The sequence below is a fragment of the Corvus cornix genome, chromosome 15 (assembly GCF_000738735.6).
Source record: "Corvus cornix cornix isolate S_Up_H32 chromosome 15, ASM73873v5, whole genome shotgun sequence".
Taxonomy (NCBI): domain Eukaryota; kingdom Metazoa; phylum Chordata; class Aves; order Passeriformes; family Corvidae; genus Corvus; species Corvus cornix.
Genome location: NC_046345.1, coordinates 9,129,108 through 9,154,767, shown reverse-complemented (window position 1 = coordinate 9,154,767; position 25,660 = coordinate 9,129,108). Strand labels below are relative to the sequence as shown.

General features: G+C 38.7%; 1 protein-coding gene across 6 annotated transcripts in view; it reads right to left on the bottom strand.

Annotated features, from left to right (window-relative positions):
* The window catches only part of CABIN1 (calcineurin binding protein 1), a 107,549-nt gene that overhangs the window by 53,330 nt on the left and 28,559 nt on the right, over nucleotides 1–25,660 (bottom strand). For 3 of the 6 annotated variants that reach the window (XM_010398137.3, XM_010398142.3, XM_010398139.3), the window contains exons 27-30: nucleotides 25,292–25,470; nucleotides 14,884–15,066; nucleotides 12,423–12,772; nucleotides 7,169–7,282 (exon numbers count right to left, since the gene is read on the bottom strand). In XM_010398137.3, coding sequence (XP_010396439.1) covers nucleotides 7,169–7,282; nucleotides 12,423–12,772; nucleotides 14,884–15,066; nucleotides 25,292–25,470 — 826 coding nt within the window. The remainder of the gene's footprint in view (nucleotides 1–7,168; nucleotides 7,283–12,422; nucleotides 12,773–14,883; nucleotides 15,067–25,291; nucleotides 25,471–25,660) is intronic. The other 3 variants (XM_019285146.2, XM_019285147.2, XM_010398138.3) reach the window with 2 other exon arrangements.

The following is a 25,660-nucleotide window of genomic DNA, read 5'->3' as shown; positions in this document are numbered from 1 at the left end:
TAACCAATGAAAATATGCTTTCCTGAATCTGCAGGCAGGTAAGACAATTATTTTTTTCAGTAGGAGTTCCTCTATTCTGTGGCTCAAGGAACATTCAATGATGGGTGCTGGAAGCATCATACCTGTAACATTATTTTGCTCTGCAGAAGATACAGTGAAGGAAAATGGAGAAAATTAGCAAAGACCAGAAAGGAAGAAAAACAAGAAAGAGGATGGGAAAACACTAATTTGTTTTCATTTTTCAGTCTTCCAAACTTTAGCTTGTACTGTAACCATAAAATATCTGCCATTTATACAGCTGACTGTATTTACAAATTAAGGCATATGATCATACAATCATTTGGCCCAGAAGGGACTCCTGGAGGGTTTTTCATTTATTCCTCAGCAGTTTTCCACACAAATATGCGTGGAAACACCAGAAATGTTTCCTCACACAGATGAAGAACAATAGCTTTATAATGCCATTATTTGGGAACGTAGGAAAAGCTATGAAATCCTTGTTAAAATTCCTGGGGCAGCAGCCAGGCAGGCAGTGTGTCAGCTCCAGCCCAACTCCGAGGCAGAGCAGCAAGGTCTCTTATCTCTGCCTAAGGAGAGCCTCGGCTCCCCCAAGCCCCTCTGCAGCAGAGGCTCCCCACAGCAGGTGCCTCCCGAGCACAGCCCAGCACTGCTGACACCACCAGTTCTGAACTGTCACATCATTTCCCGGAGTAGCTTGCTCTTCCCTAGCACAAGGAGAAAATATGTAGCAGAAAGATGTCTTCTACTGGAGAGCTGGCAGGAGGATCTGCATTACTGAACAGCCCTTTCACAAAGCAGAGCACTCGCTCGTGCTGGGCCTATTCCTGCCCAGGGAAAACACTGACATTTCATGGCTGTAATATGGCCATCTCCTGAAGAGATTAAAGACATTCTATCCTCTAAAGTAGGTAGGGATTTAACCATCTCCTAACCAGATGTCCCTATCTACCTAAAATAAGCACAGAAAAGAAAAACAAGTAGTAGGAAAAAAAAAATTAGACTATTATTATATGTTGTCATTATGGTATCATTACTATTTTGTTTAGTGCAACTACACAGTGTTAATGGTGGAGGTCACCTTTTCTAGACACTTTTTTTTGCATATTATATGGTACTAAGTCTAATAACTCTCTTCAAGCATTATCTAGTCACTGAAATCAAAGTGTTGGGGTTTTTTTTAATGATTCCTTTATGGTTTCTGTTCCCTTGAGGTTGCCTAAAAATGGCATCCAAAACACTCAGAAGCAAGAATGACAAAACTGAGTAACTAAACCCTTCTGCTTCTGGGATATGACTTGTGATTTCTTTTTTTTGTTTTTTAATTTGAGTTGGCAACCCCTCATACTCATTTTCACAAAAGGTGTTAGAAGCACTAAAAAGACCAACATTTTTTTCAGAACCAATCCTGATCAAACTAAAACATAACCATTAATTTTCTTAGAGCCCCCCCATTAAACTCCAACTCTCACCATGCTGAGGGCACAATCTCAACTCAATGGATGCACAGTAAGTTTCATCAAGTTTTTTCCATTTTCCCCCAGTCTGATTTAAATGGCAGTAGTTTGGTCAGAAGGCTCATGTTCCACATAGCAGATGTCTAGGAGCTGGAAGCACATTTGCCAACCAAAAAGAGACACATCAACTATGAGCAGGAGGAGAGTAACTCAGATCTCTCACCAGCCAAGGACAGGAAGGAAAGCAGAGTGGTAAGATTTCTACAAAAGTGGCTTTAGTCTGCTGTTGCCTCCAGTTCCAAGTTTTTCAAGTACATGGCAGGAAACACTGAACCTTAGCTTTCAGTCAGGTTGTCTCAAGCAACCTTGAAGAGCTGCCCCTTGGCATTGCATGCTGTTTGGGGGTTCTTCAAGCCAATATTCGTAGCAAACTCAGACTGGGCAGAACACACGTCTAAAATAGGTTCAGAGCACGGCTAAAGGATTTCCCTCTTCCCTTGGATGATACATAGCCAGTTACCTCTAACAGAGACATTAAATTCTGTAACTAATCTTTCATTTTAATCAAAGTCATGAGAATCCTTAATGCTGAGGTTACACTTCAGGAAATGGGAGAGAAACAAATGACGGCTGTATTGGATCAAAAGAAAATCCCATATATTCACTCAATGCCATATTTTTGACAGTGACCAGTAATGTATGTACAAAAACAACTGAGGCATAAAATGAAATTTCCTTGATAGAACAGCCCAGCTTCCAGGAGAGCTGAGGCATGGTGCCTTTTTGTCCTCTACATTGGGGACTTCATAAGAGCCTTCTTTTCTACATCTCGAATTCACCTGTACAGCTCTGGTCACACAGAATCCCAAAACTGCACCCTGCTCTCCTTTTCAGAATTAGCTTTCCTCTTAAGACAGACAGATGTAACTCTCAGCCTGGAACACAGCTAAGGAAAGAACCTGCTACACAGAGAGTACCAGAGAAAGCTCCCACTGGTTAACACCATGATGTATAATAAGAACTACCTTTAGAAACTTGCAGCACCAAATTTAGACTTCAACTACTTAAGCGTCCAGAACTTGCCCTTCTGCTCAGCAGAGTCTCCTGCCAGTGCTCAGTCACACTTGGCACAAACAAAGGCAAAATAAAGGAAATCACTGCTGTCTTCAGCTTCAGGCTCTCAGTGGATGCCCCCACCTTAATTTGACCCTGCTTGCTCAGACCGCAGAATGAAGGGCTTTACACATACAGAAGAGAATTCACACACTGCATTGCTTTTGGAATTAAAAATAAAACAATTATCCATAACAGTTTGCAGCAAGACTTCAAGCACATCAACATCTACATTGTAGTATATAGAGTGCATGCACAGCTTTTGTCTGTGGGGAACAGTTACCAAAGATGGACATCAAGATCTTTATTACAACGGATTATTATTACCACAGATGATGTGCCAGGAAAATACAAATAGAGTATATTAAACCATATGGAGAATTTGCTGGTATGTGGAGCTCAACCACCAAAATGCTTCTTCCACAATCCCTACCCACCCACAGCCTGATGAATGCCCATCATCTGTGCACAAAGTTTAACTTTGTTTTATTAATAGAAGCATGAAATCTGGATATATAAGAAAGTGCCCTACTATATAAAGCAATATATTGAGATTTTTTCTCCTGCTGAAATAATTTCTAATTTAGTTACTATAGAAACGATCTTGCAGCCATCCTCAAAAAAAAAAATCTCTGTATATATCTACACTCACACTGAGAAAAAGAAGAGGAGAAAAGCTAGAGTGTACCTGGACATGAAAGAGAGAAATGGCCAAACAAAACAGATTTGACAGTAGTTTATAGGAACACAGCTAAAACTCCTGAAAATCCAACAGCAATATTCATTCATACGATCATCATCACTAACAAAGCCATGGACATGCAAAAACCTCTGCTTGTAAAAAATCAGGGCCTTTCTTTTCTGCTTGGGAAACAATGCAGTAACACTATTTTTTCTCAGAACTGAAAAAGGGAAGTTCTGAGCATCCTGACATTATTCTAATACATCCAATGAGAAGAAATCAGGGCTAACTGAAAATGCCCTTTTTGCTCATTTAAGTCGCATATGAGTGACAGCTAACAAATTATACAACAACCTGTGACACACAGATCCAGACCAGCAGTTCTGCAGTAAAATTTAACAAGAGACAGCTTTACCCAGGTTTATTTCTTTTCATACAGTGCTGTCATAAACATTTCATAAATAATTCTACTAGGAGTATGCATGATTTATAAAATGTCTGGGAGGAGCTGCTAGCTTTCCCTCTTGTACTCTGTTGTTTGTACTTGTAAAATTGAGTCAGCTGTAATTTCAACAACCCTAAATCTTCTATACAAGAGATTAAAAACACCAGTGCTACTTGCTCCAGAAGAAAAAGGTATTCCAGTAGTAAAGTATCTACAGAACACCACTGAGACATTCTTTTAACTCTTTTGTATCATGACGGCTGAAGACTTCTCAAAATAAAACCAAATGCATTTCATGGAAGCAAATAAACACTTTAAGTGAAAGGTTTCTGTTGGAAATAGCCCTGGGGAACATAAAAATGATTAGAAAATCGTAAGGTTGGCCATTTAATTTCTAAGATTAGATGAGACTACTTTTGTAGAGTGCTAGAATTTGTGTTTTATCACCCGACTCTGTATGTGAAGACAGGAGCTGGGACAGTGGGCTGCACCACCATCTGTACAGGGGATGACACACCAGAATGTGCTCTGAGCACTGACCCAGATGGTGCAGCTCAGTCGATTCCCCACTGCCTGGCCGGGAGCTTTGCATGAGAACAGAATAGTTGTGGTTTAACCCAGGCAAGGTCAAGGCAGAGCTCAGAGGTTGTTTTCCAAGTTGTTCACAGATTTAGGTTTGTCCAATTCTGGAATGTCAGCTGACACCACTGGCTTTTTGTCATGGGCACTTGTAGCCCTTTCCCTCTCAGATCTGGATTTTCTCACTGTGCTATGTCTGTGTCATCTGTTCTGGATTAATGCCACATGCTTCACACAATGTTACTTGAAGAGGATTTTGAAAATATAGCTGGGTAGAAAATGAGACCACCAAAACATTTTATCATGCTAAACTCGTGCCTGTTACCAGGAAGACTAACCTACACGCATGCAGGAATAAGTCAAGATGTCCCCACAACTGAGACACTGGAGTTCATCCCCAAACCAAAACTTCTAAAGCCTGGAGACAGTGGTCTGCATGGAGGACTCCAGACTAACACTACCTTTGTATGTTGACAGACCCAAGTTCAAAATGAAAATATCATTTACAAATACCTTCTGCCTTTTCTAACAGCATTCCCAATATATTGCACTGGGCCAGCATATGAAGGTTGTCTTTTCTCTCAAAGCGTATCTAATTTCTGATTAAAGAAATCAATTATGGGAATTGTGTTTTTGTTGATTTACAAAATAGTACTATTATACTGCTGTCTAGTATCTATATTAGGACTTTTCATCCTTCAGAGTTTAAAAATATCAGTATGCAGAATAAGAAATAATTACGTTCTGAAATAATGCTAGAAAATTCCACCTAGGAATATAGTGGAATTTCTTTAAATTAAATTAGCTAGCATTAGCACTCAAAACCTAGACACAATTTGGGTCAACCATTGATCTCTCTTAATGTGGTAATTCACATTTTCAAGTAGAAACACTCCCTTATACACACCTCTCAGTTCCCTACTGCTCATCTTCCTCACACATTAAAACAATACTTTTGACACTTAACCCTGCAGTGATGAACAAGTCAGCCTTGGTCATGCAAAGTTCACACTTGGCTTGAAGCATGTTGAATAATTCCATTAATTTCTACAAGAATACTTGTGCTATGTGAATCTGAGTCAAAGCATCCACCAGTTTGAAGAGCTAATCACAGCAGGATTTTTGTAGGGAAAACTGGCAGACAGTGCAGGGAAATAACCAGCACAAAGCCACCAATTGTAGCCATCAATCAGGTCACAACTGTTTAGTCTACCCTATCAGGCTGTGCCCTGGTTTCAGCTGGGATAGAGTTAATTCCGTTCCTAGTAGCTGGTACAGTTCTGTGTTTTGGATTCAGTGTGAGAATAATGTTGATAACACACTGATGTTGTAGTTGTTGCTAAGCAGTGCTTACTCTAAATCAGCTTCCCAGGCTCTGCCAGTGAGGAAGTGCACAAGAAGCTGGGAGTGAGCATGGCCAGGAAAGCTGACTCGAACTGGCCAGAGGGTAGAATAGAGGTATGTATATAAACCAGTATAGAAACTGGGGGGGAGCTGGCTGGAAGGAGCTGGTTGCTGCTGAGGAACTGGTACATCAGTCAGCAGGTATTGAGCAGCTGTATTGTGCATCACTTGTTTTTCTGGGGTTTACTCCTCTCTATTTGTTATCTCCCTTTTCATTACTATTATGAGAATATTTTACTTTATTTCAGTTTTTTAACTTATCTTAGCCCATGGGCTTTACCTTTTTTCTGATTCTCCTCCCCATCCCATGGGGGGTGCGTGGTATTTAGTTGCTGGCTGACAGTACTTGTTAATCAAAACTTCTCTCCAGAAAGATGTATTGATATAGAAACCCTTTTTGCAGACTGATCCATGACTCCATTTTGAACCATTGTCAGTATTCCTTAGTTGTTTAACCCATGTGAGGGATTATAATCAGAGAAAAGCATTTACCTTGTACTCAACAGAGGTTTGCAGAGGTGCTAATTAACACAACATACAGCAAAAATGAAGATAGATGTTAAAAGATATAAAACTGAAATAAATTTCACTATTACAATATTAAACCAGAAGCACTGGATGGGAAAGCAGAGACACAAAATCTTGTCACTGCCATCACAGGCAACCACATAACAGATACGGACTGTACTCAGCCCAGAATGACAAGCAGAGCGTCTCCAGGCTCTCACCACGCACCGCAAACCAGAATTGCTAAAGAACCCTATCACAAAAGAACAAAAGGCACAAAACCCTGGAACATACCACAGAAAAGCCAAAGATACCAAAGACAACAGCAGTGGGTAAGTAGCAATCACAGCAGGGAGTTTGATAGATGAACGCCTATGTAAGTCTCAGAAGTACCGTGTGTCCCATGTCAGTGAGAGGCACAGACACCCCTGTGGCAGGTATCACAGACACAGGGACAGTCTCTGTGACAGTGCTGCTGCCTCACTGTGGGACTTGGAGATACTCTTTCTGCTGAGCCATGCTACAGAGAGGAGAGCACAAGAAAACTCATTCCAACTAATTTCTTAGAGCAAATAGCACTATTTTTCCATCATGAGACGTGCAGGTTGAGTTGAGAAACAATAAACAAGAGGATAATTAAATGAACAAAATTAGAATTTTTAAAGAGGGCTCAGCCATCAAGTATATGGTAAAGGATGCATAACTGAAAAATGTTGGTGCTTCTCTCCCCCATGGTTCCAAGCTCATCAGAAATAATCCTTCTAGTGTGGTTCCCTTCAAGAGAGAGATATTCACCCAGTAAATATCCCTGTAATTCTCCTTTCCTTTAGCTGCTCATGGCTTGTTTAACATGCCTGTGTGGAATTTCACATCCCCAACCCCTTGCAAACCTTTCGAATGAGAAACAGGTGTTCCAGGGATGGCTGAGAAAGCGCACTGTGTTTATCAGCTGTGTAAACTTACGTTGAAGAAATTTGTCTTGTTCCTCTCACAGAAGAGGCCCTGTGCAGGCATGTGCTTCAGCTGCTGCCAGGGCACCCCGCTGCCCAGAAGCACGTCCCGGGCCCACTGCAGGTTCTGTGGACAAGAAAGGGCAGGTGAGTTGCAGGCAGGGGATGGAAATGCCACAAGTGTAAAACAAAGTACACATTTATTTATTAACCTGCAGTGGCTTTTCTCATTTTCCATGTAGTTGCTGTTCCAACAGTATTTGTTCTCCCCACACACTCTCCGGAAGCACCCCCAGCTCTTCCCTCAGGCCAGTTACCTGCAGGGAATACCTGCCAGAGCTGAGGCCTCAACCCTCAGGCTTAAACTGCAGCCTTCTTCTAGTGAGGTGGTGAATTCAGACCTTTTACCCATACCCAGCCATTGCCCTCCACGTAAGTTCACTTAACCTCCCTGGAAATTCCATGACTGTCATCAAACTCGGTTAATAGTGCTCAGTGAATTAACAAGAAAGTATCCGTAGGGGACTAAATGATAGATGACAACCAAAAATTGATAAAAGCACTATCACTCTAAGAATTCCATGCATGAACTTCTCTTGTGTAGCTGAGAACTAGGGACAGCTGTTGGCTCCAGGCAGAATGTTAGCAACAGATGGGACAATTATTAATTGTAAGATTTCACCGATGGAAGCTTTGCTTTACTTCATTTTTTACTTCAGGGTTTGAAAGTGGCATTTGAGTCGCATTTGACCAGCTTTTGTATGGACAACTTCACAAGACAGGACATGAAAGAAAGAGGAAGATGTTTGGTTCACAGAGACAAATGAGAATGTTGGACTCTAGCTTGTGTTCTGTGGACTGGAAATACACTTCTGTGAGTCATAAATGTGATTAAATCACATCCATGAAAGAAGCGTATTCCAGCTGTGATATCCTTTTTTTGTGTGTGTGTGTTGGGATTATTAGAAAAGTTCTTATCCCGTGTTCCAGATTATTTTTGTTTATGAGACTCTGGTGAAACAGTAAAAGCTCTGCTCAATCATCAGTGGCTTTGTCCTAATGACAGTAATCATGCAGAACTCTCCAATGTCTTACCAGAATCCCCTCTGGCAATTATGGATTCATGTGCAAGGGAGCTGAACACTGGCAATGCTAACCAGACATTTACGGGTGTCAAAAGCCCTTCATTCAAAGAGCTCCTATAGGTACTTACACTGGACCTTCATGATTATAGTGTAGCATTAAGCAAATGGATTTGGATAGCTTTCTTTTGGTATGGAACAAATACATGCTCACTCATAAACATCACAAGGTACTTTCTGGCTGGTCACAGGAATCAATAAACTTAATTATTACCATTGAGTGTCAAATTTAATTAAGACTGAAGAAAGCAAAGTACGTAAACTCAGCTGCATACTAACTTTTTTCTACATAACTTCTTTTGTAGTATGTATTTCTCTAATCCTGTTAACCCTGAAAAATACTTGGAAATACATACAGAAGAAAATACAACACAAGAGAACTTAGAAAAATCTGGTCTTCCATGAAAGTCATCTTGTTTTGAATAAAATCAAAACTCAACAAAAATAAGCCTATTCTAACATCCAAGATCCAGGCACATAAAATGCTTTATTTTATGGTAATCATAGTCATCAGAAATGTAAATTAATTCCAAGTGTGAAAATGAAGTAAAACTCGCCTAATGTGTGGTAATCTGAATCTTACAGTTAAAACTATCACATAAAAATTCAAGGAAAACAAAACCCTTAAGAAAGTTACCATCCTACCACAAAGCTTACATCTAAAATCCCAGTCTAATGAAATGTTAGCTATGGATGTATTCCCGAATCCAAGTTTTACAAGGGAAAGGTTAAGAGATCACTAATTGTAGCGTCATGCTCTGGTGCTGGGATGTGCTGTGCACATTACACTGACCATCCACAGGCATGTGTTTGGTACACATAATTCACAGGCTTTTATTGACCAAGATGATGGCAGTAACCCAGCTAGGAGGAGAAAAGATCATTCAGACAAATGGGGCAATTACACGGTAACTTCACACAATCAAAAATAATAGGAATAAAAGACATAGTTACAGATTTTCCACTACCCTTCTCCTTAAATCAGCATGATCGCTTATTCCCAGTAAATACGCCTGAGCAGGTCTCAACTCATTAGATTTCACAGAGTCTGCTCTGCTTGATTTTCAGCTGATGAAGTTATTAGGAGTAGGTGAAGGGATCCAGGACATAGCAAAAAGGATTTATTCTTCTTGGCGCACTGTTTGCCAGTCTGAAATGCTGGATTTGGCTGTCTGACTCAGGGCAATTATGAAATACTCTTTCCAGTTCAGCTGTTGCCTCCCACATCTTTATCACCCCAAGATTCAAAGACAAGATGACTGACAGGGTACAGTAACTTGCAAAAAAGCTGAAGTAGAAAATGAAAATCTCCTAGGGTCAACCAAGTAGAACTCTGAGTCACCTGGGATGGATACCCCTTAACTCAGAAGCACCTTTACCTAAATTGGAAACTCCACAAAGTGTTTCTGAGAGGTGAACAAAACACTCCAGTATATTTTAATCCTTCCCTCTGTTTTCATTTACAGTCCATTAGAAGGCTTTGTCTCAAAAACCTCCTCCTACTCCTGCATCAAATAAAAGCAAAATAAAAAGACTACTGATTTGAAGGGTGGCCTTTTAAATGAACTGTTATTACCAAACTGTTTCTACTTGGTTACATCTATTATGCTTACAGATTGATTGTATCTAAGTATATATTAAGCCTACATACATATAATCTTGTAATTTTTACATGCATGTATTATGCCTAGTTTGACTAACTTGTCATGTCACTGACCTTACGTCACACCTAACATTAATATCCCCATTAAGGGCTCTGCTAATAACAGACATAATAGAACATACAAACTTAAAAACTCACATGAACAGTATTCGTGAGCAGATTCTTCCAGGATTTACAGAGCACTTTTTATTTTGAGATTAAAAAAGGCATGTAAGTAAGCATTTTTATTTCCTGACAACCTGCGGGTTACAGATTATCAGACCAGTTCCACATTCTGATACATAAGGACCAGAAGGAAATACTTTTCACAAAGTTACACTGACAAACAGTATCTTGCCAAGTCCTAACTTCTCCCTCCAAACTGTGCCAACATTCATTTTGGAGATGAAAATCACAAAGGATGAAGACTTTACTTCAAGAAAATGTTAATGGGAAACTAAAACTACTGCCCAAAGTGGCAGTGAAGTAACTTCTTAAAATTCATCCTTACTTCCCTGCACGTTTACTCTAACTAAAACCAGCTATGTATAAATTTGCTCTGATAACAGACTAAAACAAAGAAAAATAGACTCCAAATATTAAGCTGGATTTTGCAGGGGAAAAAAAAACCCAACAGAACACGTAGCCAAACAAAATGTTCAGAATTTGGAAAGATGTTTAAAAAACTCATCAATTTGAGTTGATAGTTGCTCAACAACTATCTTCGCTTATCTCACAACAGCAAAACCAGGAAAACTGTAAAATGGGAGAAAACAGATTGCACATGGAAAACTTGTTTTTCTGTGCACTATGGAGACCTGCCAATCCTCTCCTTCTCCCAGCCAACCATGAATTTTGGCCATCAGTCTAAATTCTTCATGCAAATTCCTGGCGTTGGTATATAAATGCTGAATTTTCCAAGATGGTTATATGCATTTAAACATTGATTTCAGTTTTCTAAAATTTACCACTCTGCCCCCCAACAACACAACCTGATGTAATTTATCTCATTTTTTAAATCAGGCTTATCATGAGTATATGTAAGCATAATCCTTACTCCAGTTACTGCTGAAAATGCATAGATCCATTTTGTGTTTTAAGTTCATGCAGGAGTGTAACTTCCACTAAAGACAAGCAATACGCCATTAAAACACAGACATTTGACACTGCTCTACAAAAGAACCTGAATGAGTCAATAAAGAAAGAAAACGTAAACCCCATGTGAAAATATGTAGTATATATACATCAATAAGAAGATTTTTTCAAGTGGCTGTTCATTACGCACAGAAATAATAAAAAAGGACAGTAAAACCCAAAAATGCTCGTTGAAGCCAGTCTGGTAACTGCTAGGCTCAACCAGGCAGGATTCAGTTTTTCTGAGTTCCAAGAGGAAACAGATTTAGACAACAATGTGTATTTCACATAGAAATCCATCACTGAGTTGATATTTATATAAGGAGAGAGATATGAAAAGTAAAAGAGAAAGCTTCATCAGGGAAAAATAATAGAAGAAAATATTTTGCAAGTAGTTCCTCAGGCAAGGGCATGCTATTTGAACCAATAAATTGAAAACAGGCAGCTTTTTTTGTTGAATGTTGATACAAAATCTTGTCAGCAACAGTAATGACAGATTGCAGAAATCTATGGCTCCTATTCATTATTAGCTCCATGGAAAAATTAACAACTGTTACATACAAACAGTGTAAGAATGTTTTCAAAACAAGCTCTCTATAGAAAAGGGTAATATTTTTCTGGATAATCACCGTACAGACAAATGGAATATTCATCACCTTCCAGTAGGTTGGTAAGACATGCTTGTGTTCACTTTGCAGTGACACTGGTGATGTGTTTTCTACCACGAGGCCAGGGGTACAATTTGTGTTCCTACCCTATTGTTCAAATAAGCTTCAGTACTGGTGGGGAAGAAAATTCAGGAAGCCATGCAGAGCAGCATATGACCAAATACAAGGCTTCAAAATATAAAATCTGGGAATTCGAACCTTAATTATGACAATTAGTAAAATAACACTGATAATTTCAATAATTTCAATGTACTACTCCTACACATTTTACTAACAAAGACCCAGGATACCCAGAAAGTTTGTCTGTGTCACATGCTGTGTTTACACAATACTGATTAATTTCTGCTTCCAAGTCACTTTTCAGTCCACTTACCCAGTAAAATAAATAATTGCTGTCATTTTTATGAGAACATCTTAATTTATGTGACATATCTAAAATGTAATTCTCTGCTGAATGACAGAAAATTACTTTGTTCAGTAATAAAAGAAGAAATTTTCTCCTTAACTGACCTCACACACAAGTCAGGCAATCTAGGAGCTGAAGACTTCCCAAAGTGTAGTTTCATTCCAAACTGCATTGAACAAGCTTATCTGCTGTATTTTAACACTGAGACTTCTGAACTAGTCCCAGCTTGTTTGCTTGGGCAGTGAACGCGGCTGCTGTGGCAGCTCAGTGCTCACCTTGTGAGTTTTGCTGTAGGTGTACAGGTAGGCCAGTCTGTAAAGGCTCTTGTAGTGCTGGGGGAAGCGGCTGAGGCACAGGCAGAAGGAGGAAATGCACTGCTCTGTCAGGAACTTGCGCTGCTCCTCCAGGTCTGCGGGGAGACCGTGAGGAAATTCAGATGCATCGTCTCCACAAGGGTCAGCTTTCTTTTTGCAGTCCCACTGTGAGGGTGGGGGGATGGCAGCTTTGAGGGGATTGCCAGAAGCAGACTGAGGATCCACCACCAGTTTTTGGCCAGTAGGCTCAGCAGGATTGTAAGATTCTGAGCTCTCCAGCAGCTCTTCTGACTTTCCTGCAGCTGGAACAGTTGAGAAAAGTGACAATGAAAAGTGACAGTGAAATTGCCATTTCCGAATGGTAAATGACATACAGAAAATGACAAAAATTAAATATGACAAAAGGTAATCCTTTTCTTCATTAAAGCATAGGCAGAAATAGTGAAAAAAAAATTATGACTATTTGTGATGTTCATTGAATAAATAATCTGCAACTCATTGACAGAGCCACACAGTGATACCTCCATTGTCTTCATCTGGGTTTTATCCTGAGCAATAGTATGAATTCAGCACACCTTACACAATGCAGGATTTTACCTGTTCTTGGAAGACTGAGGAGGAGGAGAAAAAAAAGCCAAAAAATAGAAGAGTAAATTAAGTAAAATTTTTTTGCAAAGAAAAGAAGAAAGAACAGAAAATTAAAGCTACCTTCTCAAGGGAAATGTATTATTCTTAATAGTCTGCCTAGAAGAACAGAATTCCAGAACACAATACGGGCTCGGACAGAATAATCAGCAGTGGCTCACCTGGTCTTCTGCATAACGTAGGACCTACAGTTCCATGTAAATATTTTTGTGATTAACTTGCTAATTTATAATTCAATTGACCCATCTTTTGTTGAAGGATACCAAATCTTACTTCAGAAAACATGTGTTACAGTGGGAGCTTCCATATTTCCTGCCAGCTAATCATTATTGCTGGAAACACACATGCTACATGCAGATTAATTTCTTTAACTTTGATTTTTAGTCATGGAAGTTTACAATGTCTTTGTCTTTGCTAGGATCAAGAGCCTCTTACATTAGATCTTATCTCCCAGCAGAGAGTGTAGAGATACACTAAAGTGTACTTCATTCTCAAGTATAAAGCTACTCCATAACTTTTTCTATAATAAGGCTGAACTTTTGAACAAACATGCTTTACAAAACTCACATTTTTCAAAATTTGCTTGCCTCATGTCTGTATCCATTATAATTTCACTGTACAGGTAGCTTTATGGAAAACAACATCTGTTCTAATAAACACCAGTAAATTAAGAATGCATTTGATGTTTTTTCTGACAGATAAATTATGACAATAACACAACTCACTGCAAGCCTGAAAAAGAGCCATGTTTTTAGTCTATTAGCCAAAAGACTACTGGATTTAGTGATTATGGAAGTACTATTTTACAAAACTAGGAACTGGCATCTACTGCAGCATGTTAATGCAAACACCACCACAGGCTTCTCTAGATTAGGCAAGACTGAAGTAAAATATTTTTAAAAACAAGAAACCAAGGTAATAAGAGTCTGCAAACAAAAAGATGACTGCTTGGCACTTGTTCCTAGTGAGATCAGGGAAGTGATTCAGGACTATCCATATAGCATGGTTTCTATATCTCTGAAATAGGGAAAGTGTGAACTAAAGATTTAGAAAGAAAAGAAGATTTAGTATCCCACAAAAAGCCACAGTCTGGAAAGGTGGACAAAATTTAGACACTGGTTTTGTTTGTCTTTCCCTGTTGAAGTCCAGTCTTTTTATCTACTGCCACATCCAACTGTACAAACATCAGACAAAGGGAAATTCCAGCTAATGGATTTTGAAACAATTTTTCCAGTGGAATACAGAACGCTTAGTACTATTATATACGGAAAAATCTGGTAGAAAGCAATTCTAGTTCTCCACTGGAATGAAGTATACAATGGAATAAAGCATCTAATTCTACTGCTTCTGCTCTTCTCTGTAATGAATATTAAGCTGCTACTGGGACAGCACAAAAAGGACATCTATTCCTGGGAAAAGTAAAAAAGTCTTGTTTGAGACTATATTCAAATAACTACTCCTTAAATTATTTAGAGATTTGAAACACTGAAGAAAAAGCAAATAATTGCCTAAAAGAAGGCAAGTCAGTCCAAGGGACACCACAGACAGCAGTTTATCTTTATTCTTTTCTTTATAAGATTTAACAGATAGAACAAATTGGGTTGGTGGCCACATAAGTGAGGCACAGTTCCAAATTTAAGCTACACACATACAGGCAGCAATGATACCTAGTTAAAATTCTTAGTCACATTGCAGCATATTTCAGTGCATCTGCAAGCCAGGAGAAACATTTTAATGAGACTATTCCAGCTGACATTATCTATTAAATCAGGCATACCCTTTTCCTCTGTAGATCCCAGGGTGTCTTTGCTGAGCATCAGTGGATCAGCACAGGTAGTAGAAATTCTCTTCTCTGTGTAAGTCTTCTTCAGGCTGTCTTGAGAACTGGCAGGCTCATTAAACATATCCTGTGTGGAACTGGAGTCAGACAGCACTGCTCCAGTGCTATCCTGACTCCGCTCTGCAAAAGAAATAAAGAAGGAATGCACCACTTCATACTCTTCAAGCTGTTACTCTTGGTAACAGCCACACAAAACTGCAGCCACTCTGCAAACTCTTACAACCGCAATATAAGATCCCTAACCACCACCAAGAAAAGGTATTTAATTCTCACCACATTTCTTCCTAGAATATAATCCTGGAACTTGATTCAAAAGCAATAAAGCTCAACTTTCAAAAGCAGTCAGACTGAGGACACAATATTTCAGCTTGTATGGCCCTGTAAAATTTCCCAGGTTTACTGTACCATTTGCCTTGAAAAGCACCCAGTATAATTATGAACCTGACACAAGCAAAGTTCAATTGACAAGAAAAAACCATGAAGAACAACACTGGTAAAAATTACTCACAAAGGAAAGAAAAATCAGTACAATTAGAGGGCAAAGACTTAACAGGAATGATCTCTGATGCCAACTCTCCTGCAGGTGTAAGATGCTATTCAACAAACATTCTGAAAGGTGATTTGATATGGCAAATAAACAACACACCAAAGAACTAGGCCTAACACAGACAGGAAAACTGGACTTCAAGGCAGTAGACAGAAGAATAGGAGAAGTGACTTTACCTTGACAGAGTGGAGCAGTGGCTGCTGACTACAGTACAGTCACAACTAAGTTGTTAATCTGCTCAGGAACGGGCATCATGATTTTATCATGGGGGATAAAACACACCTCAGAACAGGCAAGTGAAAACCTCCCACTCATGTCTGAAACCTGCCTGATATAACCCAAGTTCTTTTACATCAAGGGTTATCAGAGGCAACCCTGCATGACTAAAGAACACAGCTTAGTCTCTCTGACAGAAAGAGGCCTGCACATTCCCACTGAGATGGGAAACTGGCATTTTTCCATAATATTGTGCCAACACAATTCAGTGTTCAATATAAAATTCCAATACAGGCAATTCCCTTTAAATCTGGAGTCCACAAGAATTATTTCAAATTTCTTCTTAAGATACTGATACTTGATTCTGTGATCTAGTTAAAGATGTCCCTGCTCATTGCAGGGGTGTGGGACTAGATGATCTTTAAAGGTCTGTTCCAAACCAAACCACTTTATGATTCCATACAGAAATGGCATAACCAGAAGGGGGTTACATCCATTGTCTAGGTAGTTCCACTGCACCCCAATTCATTAATTTTACTGATAAGATCAAGAAAGAAAATTAACAAAGCAAAAGTCCTTGCTTTGAGATGAGTGGATAATTTAATTAAATTTCTTTTGTTCCATCTGAATTGCACTTGTTCAGGAGAGAGCTACGGGCCTCCTATGAATTTATTTTATCAAGATAAATCCCTCTGCAAACCTTCAGCTTGCAGATCACGTTCTGCTTATTAGGATTCCAATGAATTTAAACCAAATTTGATGCACTCCGTAGGCTTTTCACTACCACACAAAGAAAACCTTCCCCTTCAGTGAACAGATCTTAATAAAACTGTATCTTGAAAAAGAATGGGGGGAACAGTATTTGCTTCCTAATTGGAAGCTATACAGTTGGTTAATGATGACAAGTTTTATACAGAAAGAATATAATTATAAAGAATTGGAAGAGAAGGATTCTGAAGAGAGGTCAGTCAAGCTTTAAATGACTCATTTATAAAGCTTTAATAACTTTCTGTGGTACAAATCGATACTATTGAACTCCCAGTTGACATCAGGAAAACCATTTACAGTAGCTCCCTTGATATTTTTTTAAAAGAAGTTTCTGTATCTGTGGCAAAGAGGCTGAGTTACTCATCTAGGGAAAAAAAATTTGCAAATTTCCAGATGTTGCCACAAGCCTGCAGGTCAGTTCTGATGTGTGGGTTATGACAGATGAAGCATTAGAATGTAAATCAAGAAGTGCCAGACCAATATGCGAGGGTGAGATCAGATCACTAGGAAATTACAATAACTTTTCATCATGCGAAGATAGACAATGATTCAACACATTAAATTTCAAATGTATACACGAGCTTTTCCTTATGGGAACAAAAGTAAATACCTCCTCACAATTAGCTAACTATTTCAATTTGAAATTTCTGCTTAAATGAGTGTGGGTCTAGGAAGGGATGTTCATTCCCCTTTTCTTTCAATACATTAACTATATTCAAAAAATAATGATATTAACATTGGGCTCCTTAATCACTAAAAACCAGAGGAAGATGACTATTGAGACAACTTTCTATTATATTAGATATTCCTTGAATGCAGCAGATGCATTCAAACTAAGTGAGCCAGATGGAAAACCCTGGAGTATTCCAGAAATTAGCAGCAGCCACCAGTTATTAGTATTAATTTCTCAGAAATCACAGAGGATGGGTATAGTCCCAGGGAATGTAAAACAAAGCATAGTACTCATCTTTACAAAGGATGAAAAGTCAAAGCTGTGAGCCAGCCAGCCTTCATTTTCCACAGAATTATTTGAGCATAAATAAATAAATCCTTCTACAAGCACCTCAAAGATAACACGATCAGGAGCAGAAAATGTGTCAGTGGATCCCAGCACACACATTCACATGTGCTGGTAAAGAATTTGTGTTCTCAAACCAGAACTGGCCAAAGTGTCAGGCTAGTCTAAACACACTTCAGCAAAGCAGCACTCTTCAGTGTGTAATCAGTAACTTCACAGAAAAATTATGTATGTCTTCCTGTTCTACTGAGCACTAATGAAAATTAAACTTAATTATGGTGTCTGTATTTGGGACCCACATTTTAAAAAAGACACTGAAGTAAGGAAAATTAATTCAGAGGAGAGGATAAAAAATGAGAGATTAATGAGATGACATATGAAAATTACCAGGAGAATTGGACTTATTTATCTTAAAAAAGATGAGGGAGAATTTCCAAATACATATGATTAACCAAAATAAAAATACAATAATTGCTGTTCATATTCATTCAGTACAGTGCAAAAGGCAATAGGTTTTAATTGCAGCAAGAAAATCTACTCTTTTTTTCCCTCATCTCTATCTTAACTGCTACATACAGTTAGAAAATAGTATAGTGAACCTATAGAATCACTGTAGGCTTTTGAAGAAAGGCAGACAAATAGTCATCATTTGTTAGGTTACCCAAGATGTTCCTTAATATAATAAAAAGCTCTGTCAAAACCTAAATACTGCAGTATGTAAAGCAAAACTTGTGGCAACTGAACCAATTCACATCCTAACCCTGGTTTTCTAAAAAGAAAAGAAAATGGCATGTTTTATACATGAAAGTACTATTCTCTTCTAGCCTAACTCCCAAATACAGCTCTTTTTTATAAATACATATATGTTAGATGGACACATAGCATATATTTTTACATTTGTTGTGCTATGAAGCTTTTCCTTCATCTGTTAAGAGCTGACTGTAGTTGAGAGTCATTTGTGTTACTCAACCTACATGCCAGACTGCAGTGTGTGAGGCATGAGAATGAATTCCAAATTCCCAACGGCGATCAACACCTGCCCTTTTGAATGACACAAATCCATGGAGAACATCAGTCCTTTTTAATAATTTCTGCTATAATTAAAGAAAATTTAATGCAACCCAGTGTAATTTAAGAGTTAAAAAATTACTGGGTTTTATATTTTGTTTACCTAAGTTTCCCCACCCAGCAATAGCAATAAGGCAAGCTTTTCCAAAAAAGGTAGGGTGGTCCCTTGTTGTAAGAGACTGGTAAATCAAGGACTAAATATTCTTTTGAGGTCCCTCCCTGTAAAGTTTCCTATTACTTCAAAAGCTAAGATAAAAATACAGCTGGGTATTAATGTCCCAAAATTATTATCTGTAGCAGAAATGAAGAGACTAGGGAGAAGTCCTACTAAATTGTGCATGAGTAACTGTAACAATATTCCTATGAAAAACATGGTCTGATAGTAGATGTCTCTCCTTGGTATTATTATATTTTGTTTCATTACTTCATTGCATCATTCCCAAGTTTTAGGAAGATTTCAAACAACCTGAAATCTCTATTTGCTGTAAATTTAAGTATTTCCTGTTTATCTCTAAAAATTTCAGAAAATGGCACTTGAAAGCAAGTTTTTTTTACCTGATTTCTCATAATGGACTCAACTTGTGATATTTCATTTCAAATCTATGTCAGATTACATCACCTACTCTGTCAACGGGTGAAAAAGAGCAGCTTTGGACAGGAGATGTAAGAAGGTCAAAAGAAGAATCTTGTTAACTTTCCAAGACATTAGTAAAAAAATACTAATTATTATCAGAAAGATGTCATTGGGAAGAAAGAACTTGTATATTCACCTGTACTGCCAAGACCTTAATTGTATCATGCTGAGGTCCTGTCAGTCACATGGATGATTAAATCACTATCATTACTGAAACGCATCTGTCACAAATTTTAGAAAAAATATCTGAAGTCCATTTGCCTTAACTGGATGCTTAAGAGCATTTTAATGTTAATCTTATCCTAAATGAAGTTAAGTTTACTGTGTTGACTTCAAAAATCCCTATTCCCCACTATTCCTCCATAGCAGGAACAGCCATGGGCATGTCACTGTCACTGCTCCCTCAGCATTCGGGCATACCACCTGCATGCCACCCCATCACCAGGACAAAGCTGTGTTAAACTTTGTAGAGCCTAAACGACTCTTTCATTTTAAAATGCAACAAGAAAAACAGGGCTCAGTACTGCAGCAGGAATTACCCTGTGCCAGCATCTTCCCATGGGAGCCCTGTGGACCATCCATAAGCCTTGTTACCTAAACTGAGCCCACTCATCACTGGAAGAGGGACAAGGAGAGTGATGTGTCACAGTGTAAGTGACCTGAACTAGTAGACAGACAATCCTAATGACAGAGCTCTCACTGCTAAGTATGATGACCAGGTACCAACTGTGGCACAAACTCACATAATTTATTCTCAGGGGAGCTGAAGCACAGCTTCATGGTGCCAATGTGAATGAGGTGTTCTGCCTTTGACAATTAATTACTATGCAGCTCAGTAATCCTCTTTTGAAACTTTCTGGAAGTTAAAAGGAAGAGGGAGAAGACCTCTGAAACACCTGCATGCAGGAGTAAGTAACAGGCTGAGAAAGCCAAGAGGGTACAACTCACTTCTGAATAATATCTTTGTCTGTCTTAAACATCTGAAGGAAAATGTGTGTCCAGTTATTATAAGAAGATATCTGAATCATGATAAACAATTAGCTACAAGTCAAAAAATCAGAAATGAGCGGCACAGAAAGCTTTTCTAAAGAGCTCTATACATATGCTAACTCAATTTGCAGGAAAGAAAAATCCTGCTGCACAGTTCAGAGCTTATGAATAAGCAACTATATATAACTGGAAAAAAAAAATCTTGTCTCATGCAATAAAGGTGGGTTGTTCCAGGCTGTGAAGGTACAGACTCTCTTTGTCCTGCCTGGCACCATCTCTCCCCTCTTCACTTGAACATATGAGCATTCTTCTTTACTGGTCTGCAGTCAGAAACATGATGTATCACAGAATTCTCATTCTGCAAACAGATTCCACCCATAACAGAAGACAACATTTAGCTCTGCATCAAAAGGCACTTGCACATTATTAAAAACAAAAGAATTGCAGAGATTTACATGGGAGTAGGTTAATTTGAGGACAGCAATTTAAAGGGAGTTCTCTTTTAACATGAGTCAAAGATGAGAGTCTATGTTTTGTCTGGCTGCACTGAGCACTGAATGTGTTTCCATAACTTACAGTCCCATATTGCTGTTCTGCCTTCAAGAGCAGAGCAACAGAGTATCTCACTAATGTCCCATTTATTTGGACAAATGCTTTTCACATAATCTCACACTATATCTCAGTGTGACACTTGTACTAATCAGAGAGAGGTTAAATTGGGGAAAGGTAAAAATGGAGCATACTGCAATAAACTGGGTGTGATTCATTATTCATGTAGTCCAGTATGCTGTCCCCATGAACATCCAGCACCACGTGCCAGAACAGGACATGTACTGCAGACCCAAAGATTTCATTTTTAACTGCTGAAGAGAGAGAATTTGAAGGGCAAGATTTCAATGTTCCAAAATGCAATCTGGATGTTCTTTTTACGCACAGAAACATCCACTCCGTCCCAGAAGCTGATTTAGTTTAGCATGAGTGACAACCTGGTGCAAGAAGCTCCTCAGAGATCACCTTTGTCTCATCAGGATGTTGAGAACCCCGTTTACAAAAACTGCGCATTTTCATAACATTTGCAGAATTACAAACCGACAAACTATGAAGTGAGACTTATCCCACAGCACGAAGCAAGGAGCCTTTCCCAGTGAGTTTATCATGCAGGTTCTGCCAATTATTAAAAGCAAGCCGTGACAGGTAAAAGCAGGAAGAGAATGCCTGGGGAACAGAGATTTGTGTAAAGGTTAGAGGCAGCACGGGCAATATTGGTTGCAAAAGCAATCAGGCAAAGACAAACACAAAAAAGGACAAGTAAGTCTAACTACACACGACATACTACACGGATGAAGACTTAAACAATACAACATTTTAACACTGTAATAGCAATGGATACATCATCTGCATACCACCACAGTAATATGGAATTGAGTATCAACACAACAAAGGCATAACACAGCAAAAAAGACCTCCTAAACAATCTCCCAGTCTACTCTTTAGGAAACAGATACCCTATTCTGATTTTTTTTTTCATTTTAACACTTTTCCTGCTTTCTGAACTAACTTTATTGCTTTTATTGCAATTGGTCTTTACTGACTACATACATCCAGCCTGTATAGAGGAGGACAGAGAGCATATCTGTTTTGCTATATAGCACTGGCCATTTAGCTGTGTAAATACAGTAACACTACAGGTAATGATAGTCTGGGTGCCTGGCAAGTTCCTACGTTCCTGTTTCCTATTTTGCTCTTAGAAAATAAGAGTCTGAACCTACGCTTCAGACTTCAAATGCAAGTTTTCACTTTGGAGGGTTATAAAATAGCAATAGGCAGCGGTGATGACAGGAAAGACAGGATTAACAGAAGGAAAGAAAAGATGTTGCTGAATGGAAGGACAAGAAAAGAGAAAGGAAGCTACCCATTTTACACACATGACAGCAGCAAGTCAGGCAGCAAATAACAGCTGCCATTCAGCAATACTTTTGTCTCCTTGAAGGAGATATGTGCTAGCAGCTGCTATGAGGGAAAAGAAGTTTAGCTACTTTACAAGCTGTATTTACTGGTTCCTTTCTCCCATTTTCATTAAATACAGGACTTAAAACTAGTATCACCAGCATTCACTGGATCTGAAGCCTTTCAATGCTCTCAGCTTTAACAGTGATTTCTGCATATCCTCATCATCATCTTCCACCAGCAAAATTTGCTAGAGAGCTACAGAATTATAATGATACATTTAAATATAATGTATTCAAAATAAGTCTGCCCTCACAGCTTCACCTATTTACAGATAAATGTTTGAAGATCAGAATCCCAGTACTTTCAAGAAAAGATGTTTGGCTGTACAGAAATTCTCTCCAGCTTGTCATGAGATAATTTGCTGCTCTAGAAGGCAAGTTGTTGGGTATCTTGTTAAAAAATTAAACTAACAACCCACCAAAACCTAAACCCACAAAACCCACAAAATTAATAGAAAAAGTAGAGTTCTGAAAGAACTGCAAGTGTTCATCTAGTCCATTCCTTTTTCCATCAGGATAAATTACATCTCCATCATGCCTGGCAGACAGCTGTATCACCACTGTTTAATGACTTCCAGTGCTAAAATATTGCAGGGTTATACAAAAACGGTATTTCCTAAGACTGCTCTAACACTGTTTTCTAATGTTCAGAATGAAAATGCATTTAAGTGTAGTATTATCTGCTCTGTCTTCCAGGAACGTGGACATCCTGAGGTTTTGCCTCTTTGTACAGCTTTCAACATTATTTAGGTCACTCTGCTGTCATGTCTCCCCTGAGTCTTCTCCTCCATAGACAAACCATCCCAATTACTTCTCTCTTTCCTTATGGGTCATGTTTTCTTGAAGCACAGAACACAAAAATGGTCAAAAAAGGTCTCAAAGATCAGTAATGATCCCACATAGGCTCTTGCTTGCGGTAATATATGAAAAGAAGTGTGTAAAACTGTACAATACCCTTACTTTACTTATGCCATGTATGATCAACAATATCAACACAAAATAAGAGTATTGTCAGGCCTCAGAAGGAATAAATACTTAGGCTTAATTTAGGTAAATTTATTTGTTCCTGAACAAAAATATAGACAGTTTCATTTCTGTCAGAATGGTTAAAAAATATTCTAAAGAGTAGTCAAATGATGAGTATTTTCTTGCTATTTTTAGGAATGGTACAACAGAAATGCTGGCACCAGCTTTCTTCAGTGATGTGACTATGTGTAAGATGTCAAGAGCATTTTACTTCAAAAGTATGTATTTTAATACAAGTAAAATGCAAATGTATGCAGAAGAGCACAGTATATGTAATAATATAAAAGTGGAAGATTTCTGAGCCTGTTAGCTCAGCCTGTTAGCTCTTCCATCTGTAACAGCCCCAAGGCAAATATTTCAGTTTCCTGGGGTTCTTCAATATGCTGTATCCAGGGTTTAGTTGTGCCAGCAACTTACAAAACATTATGAATGATGCAGTACTCTGCAATTCTCCTTGTCATGGTTACACACAGCCTTCCTGAAGATCACCCAAACTCGGCTTCTTGCAGCAGCTGACATTTGGAATTGCTTTGACAGCACAAAGCTCAGTCCCAGCTAGGCTCAGCTTGCAGATCCAGGAACTGCTCCTTCAGCCCTGGCAGAGGCAGATGTTCCTGCACTTGCACCTCCAGGCTTTGCTCAGCAGCCGCCTCTTCTCCCACTGGGCCATCGGCTGCCACAGCCCATAATGTCTTACTTGGAGAGAGGTACTAACGACACGCATTGGAATATTTATCTAACTTATGTCTCTCCTGGGAGCATTTAGACAGTCTTCAGGACCTAAGCAGATGTAGTCTTAGCCAGAAATGCTTCTCACAGGGAATATGACTTAAGAAATATTTAAATATTTTCTCCCTTCTATGCTGTTTCATCGAAAGCCATCAAAAAGCTAATAAAAGAGCCTGATCGCTGCATAATCCATTGACACCTCTACACTACAAATGATCTCAAAACAGTCTAATGAATTACTCCCAAGTGAAATGCAAGCAATAACAAAACAAACATTTCCCTGTTCAATATAATGAAAGAAATAAAGGAGCTTCTCTCAGTTGCACCAAGAATTACTTGTTGAGGAAAAGGAATAAATTCACCCTGCAAAAATTTCAGGCATACGAACATTTGTTTCAAAAATGTGTCAACAAAGTTATTTACAAATTTCCATTCTTCAGAAAATGACAATAGGAAGCAGCCCACCCTCCAGAAATAAATTCATATCAAGCAGAGCATTTCTGTGGGGCCAGGCACATTCTACCAATGCTAAGCTAAACACTAGATATTTTACTCCTTGAGTGCTGATACTCAAAGATCCAGATGGATAAACAAATGGCCAGAAGAGTAGAATCAGAATCAAATTCCTAGCCAAATAATAAACTCAGGTTACTTAAATTGTAACTTAATTTCTATTATATATGCAATTTCAAAGATCTTCATTAACACTATGATACCACCCCTCTTCTCCATTTATAAGCCAATTATTTATTCTATAATTTTAAATTCTACAAAGATGAGCTGCTAACCAGTCATTGTAAATGATAAAGAAAAATTAAAAGATGAAATCTACAGGACTGTCATGCAAATCACTTCGTGCTGAATCACAATATATTCCAAATAGTTGCCACCTGCCTCCTTCGAAAAACGGTAATACTGGTTTGTGCTGTCTTTTTATCAATCTGTCTTGTTTCAACCAGTTTGAATTTTCACCTGGTCATTTCATACAGGCCGAAACAGTGTCCAGTCTTCTGAAGATTGAACCCACATCTTTCCTAATGAGCTCCGAAGAAAAAAAATCACTGAAAATTCGGTGAGCTCATACTCCTCCTACCAACATTACTGTTTTGACTAAGTTACAGGTACCAGTGGTGGCAGGTGACAACTTTGAGTTTTGTATTTAAAGCTCTGACTGTACATTGATTCTATTTAAGGCACTGAATTTATAAAGATAATGAGCTTCAATATTGCCCGTGTTACCACAGACCCCTCACCCTCCTTGAGCAGTTTGATCATTCCTGGTCAAACCCCCCATGATCAGAGCACCTCCCTGCTGGCAGTATTGAGAACAGGGACTGTACCGTCCGGCGTTGCCTGCTGGTGGGGTTTTTTACATTTGACGTAATCGTGGTCAACTGGAGTGGCTGTGTAAGGTGGGGATGTCAGACCTGGACCGGAAGAGGAGGGGAGGGAAGTCCCAGGGCCTGGCACTGTTCCAGCTGAGGAGTGAGAGTCTTCATCTATCATGCAAGGTTTTTCTCTGGGAGGATGAGAAGAAAGGTGAAGTGTTTATATAGTTGCAACATATACAAAGAACAAAAGGACACTACATGTTCTTATAGCATTTCCAAGAGAGCAATTAAATCTCACTAACAAATACTAAATGAAGGAAAGTTATATTCCTCCCTTGTCACTGGTCAACAGTAAACTATTCTTTATCTTGTAGTTGT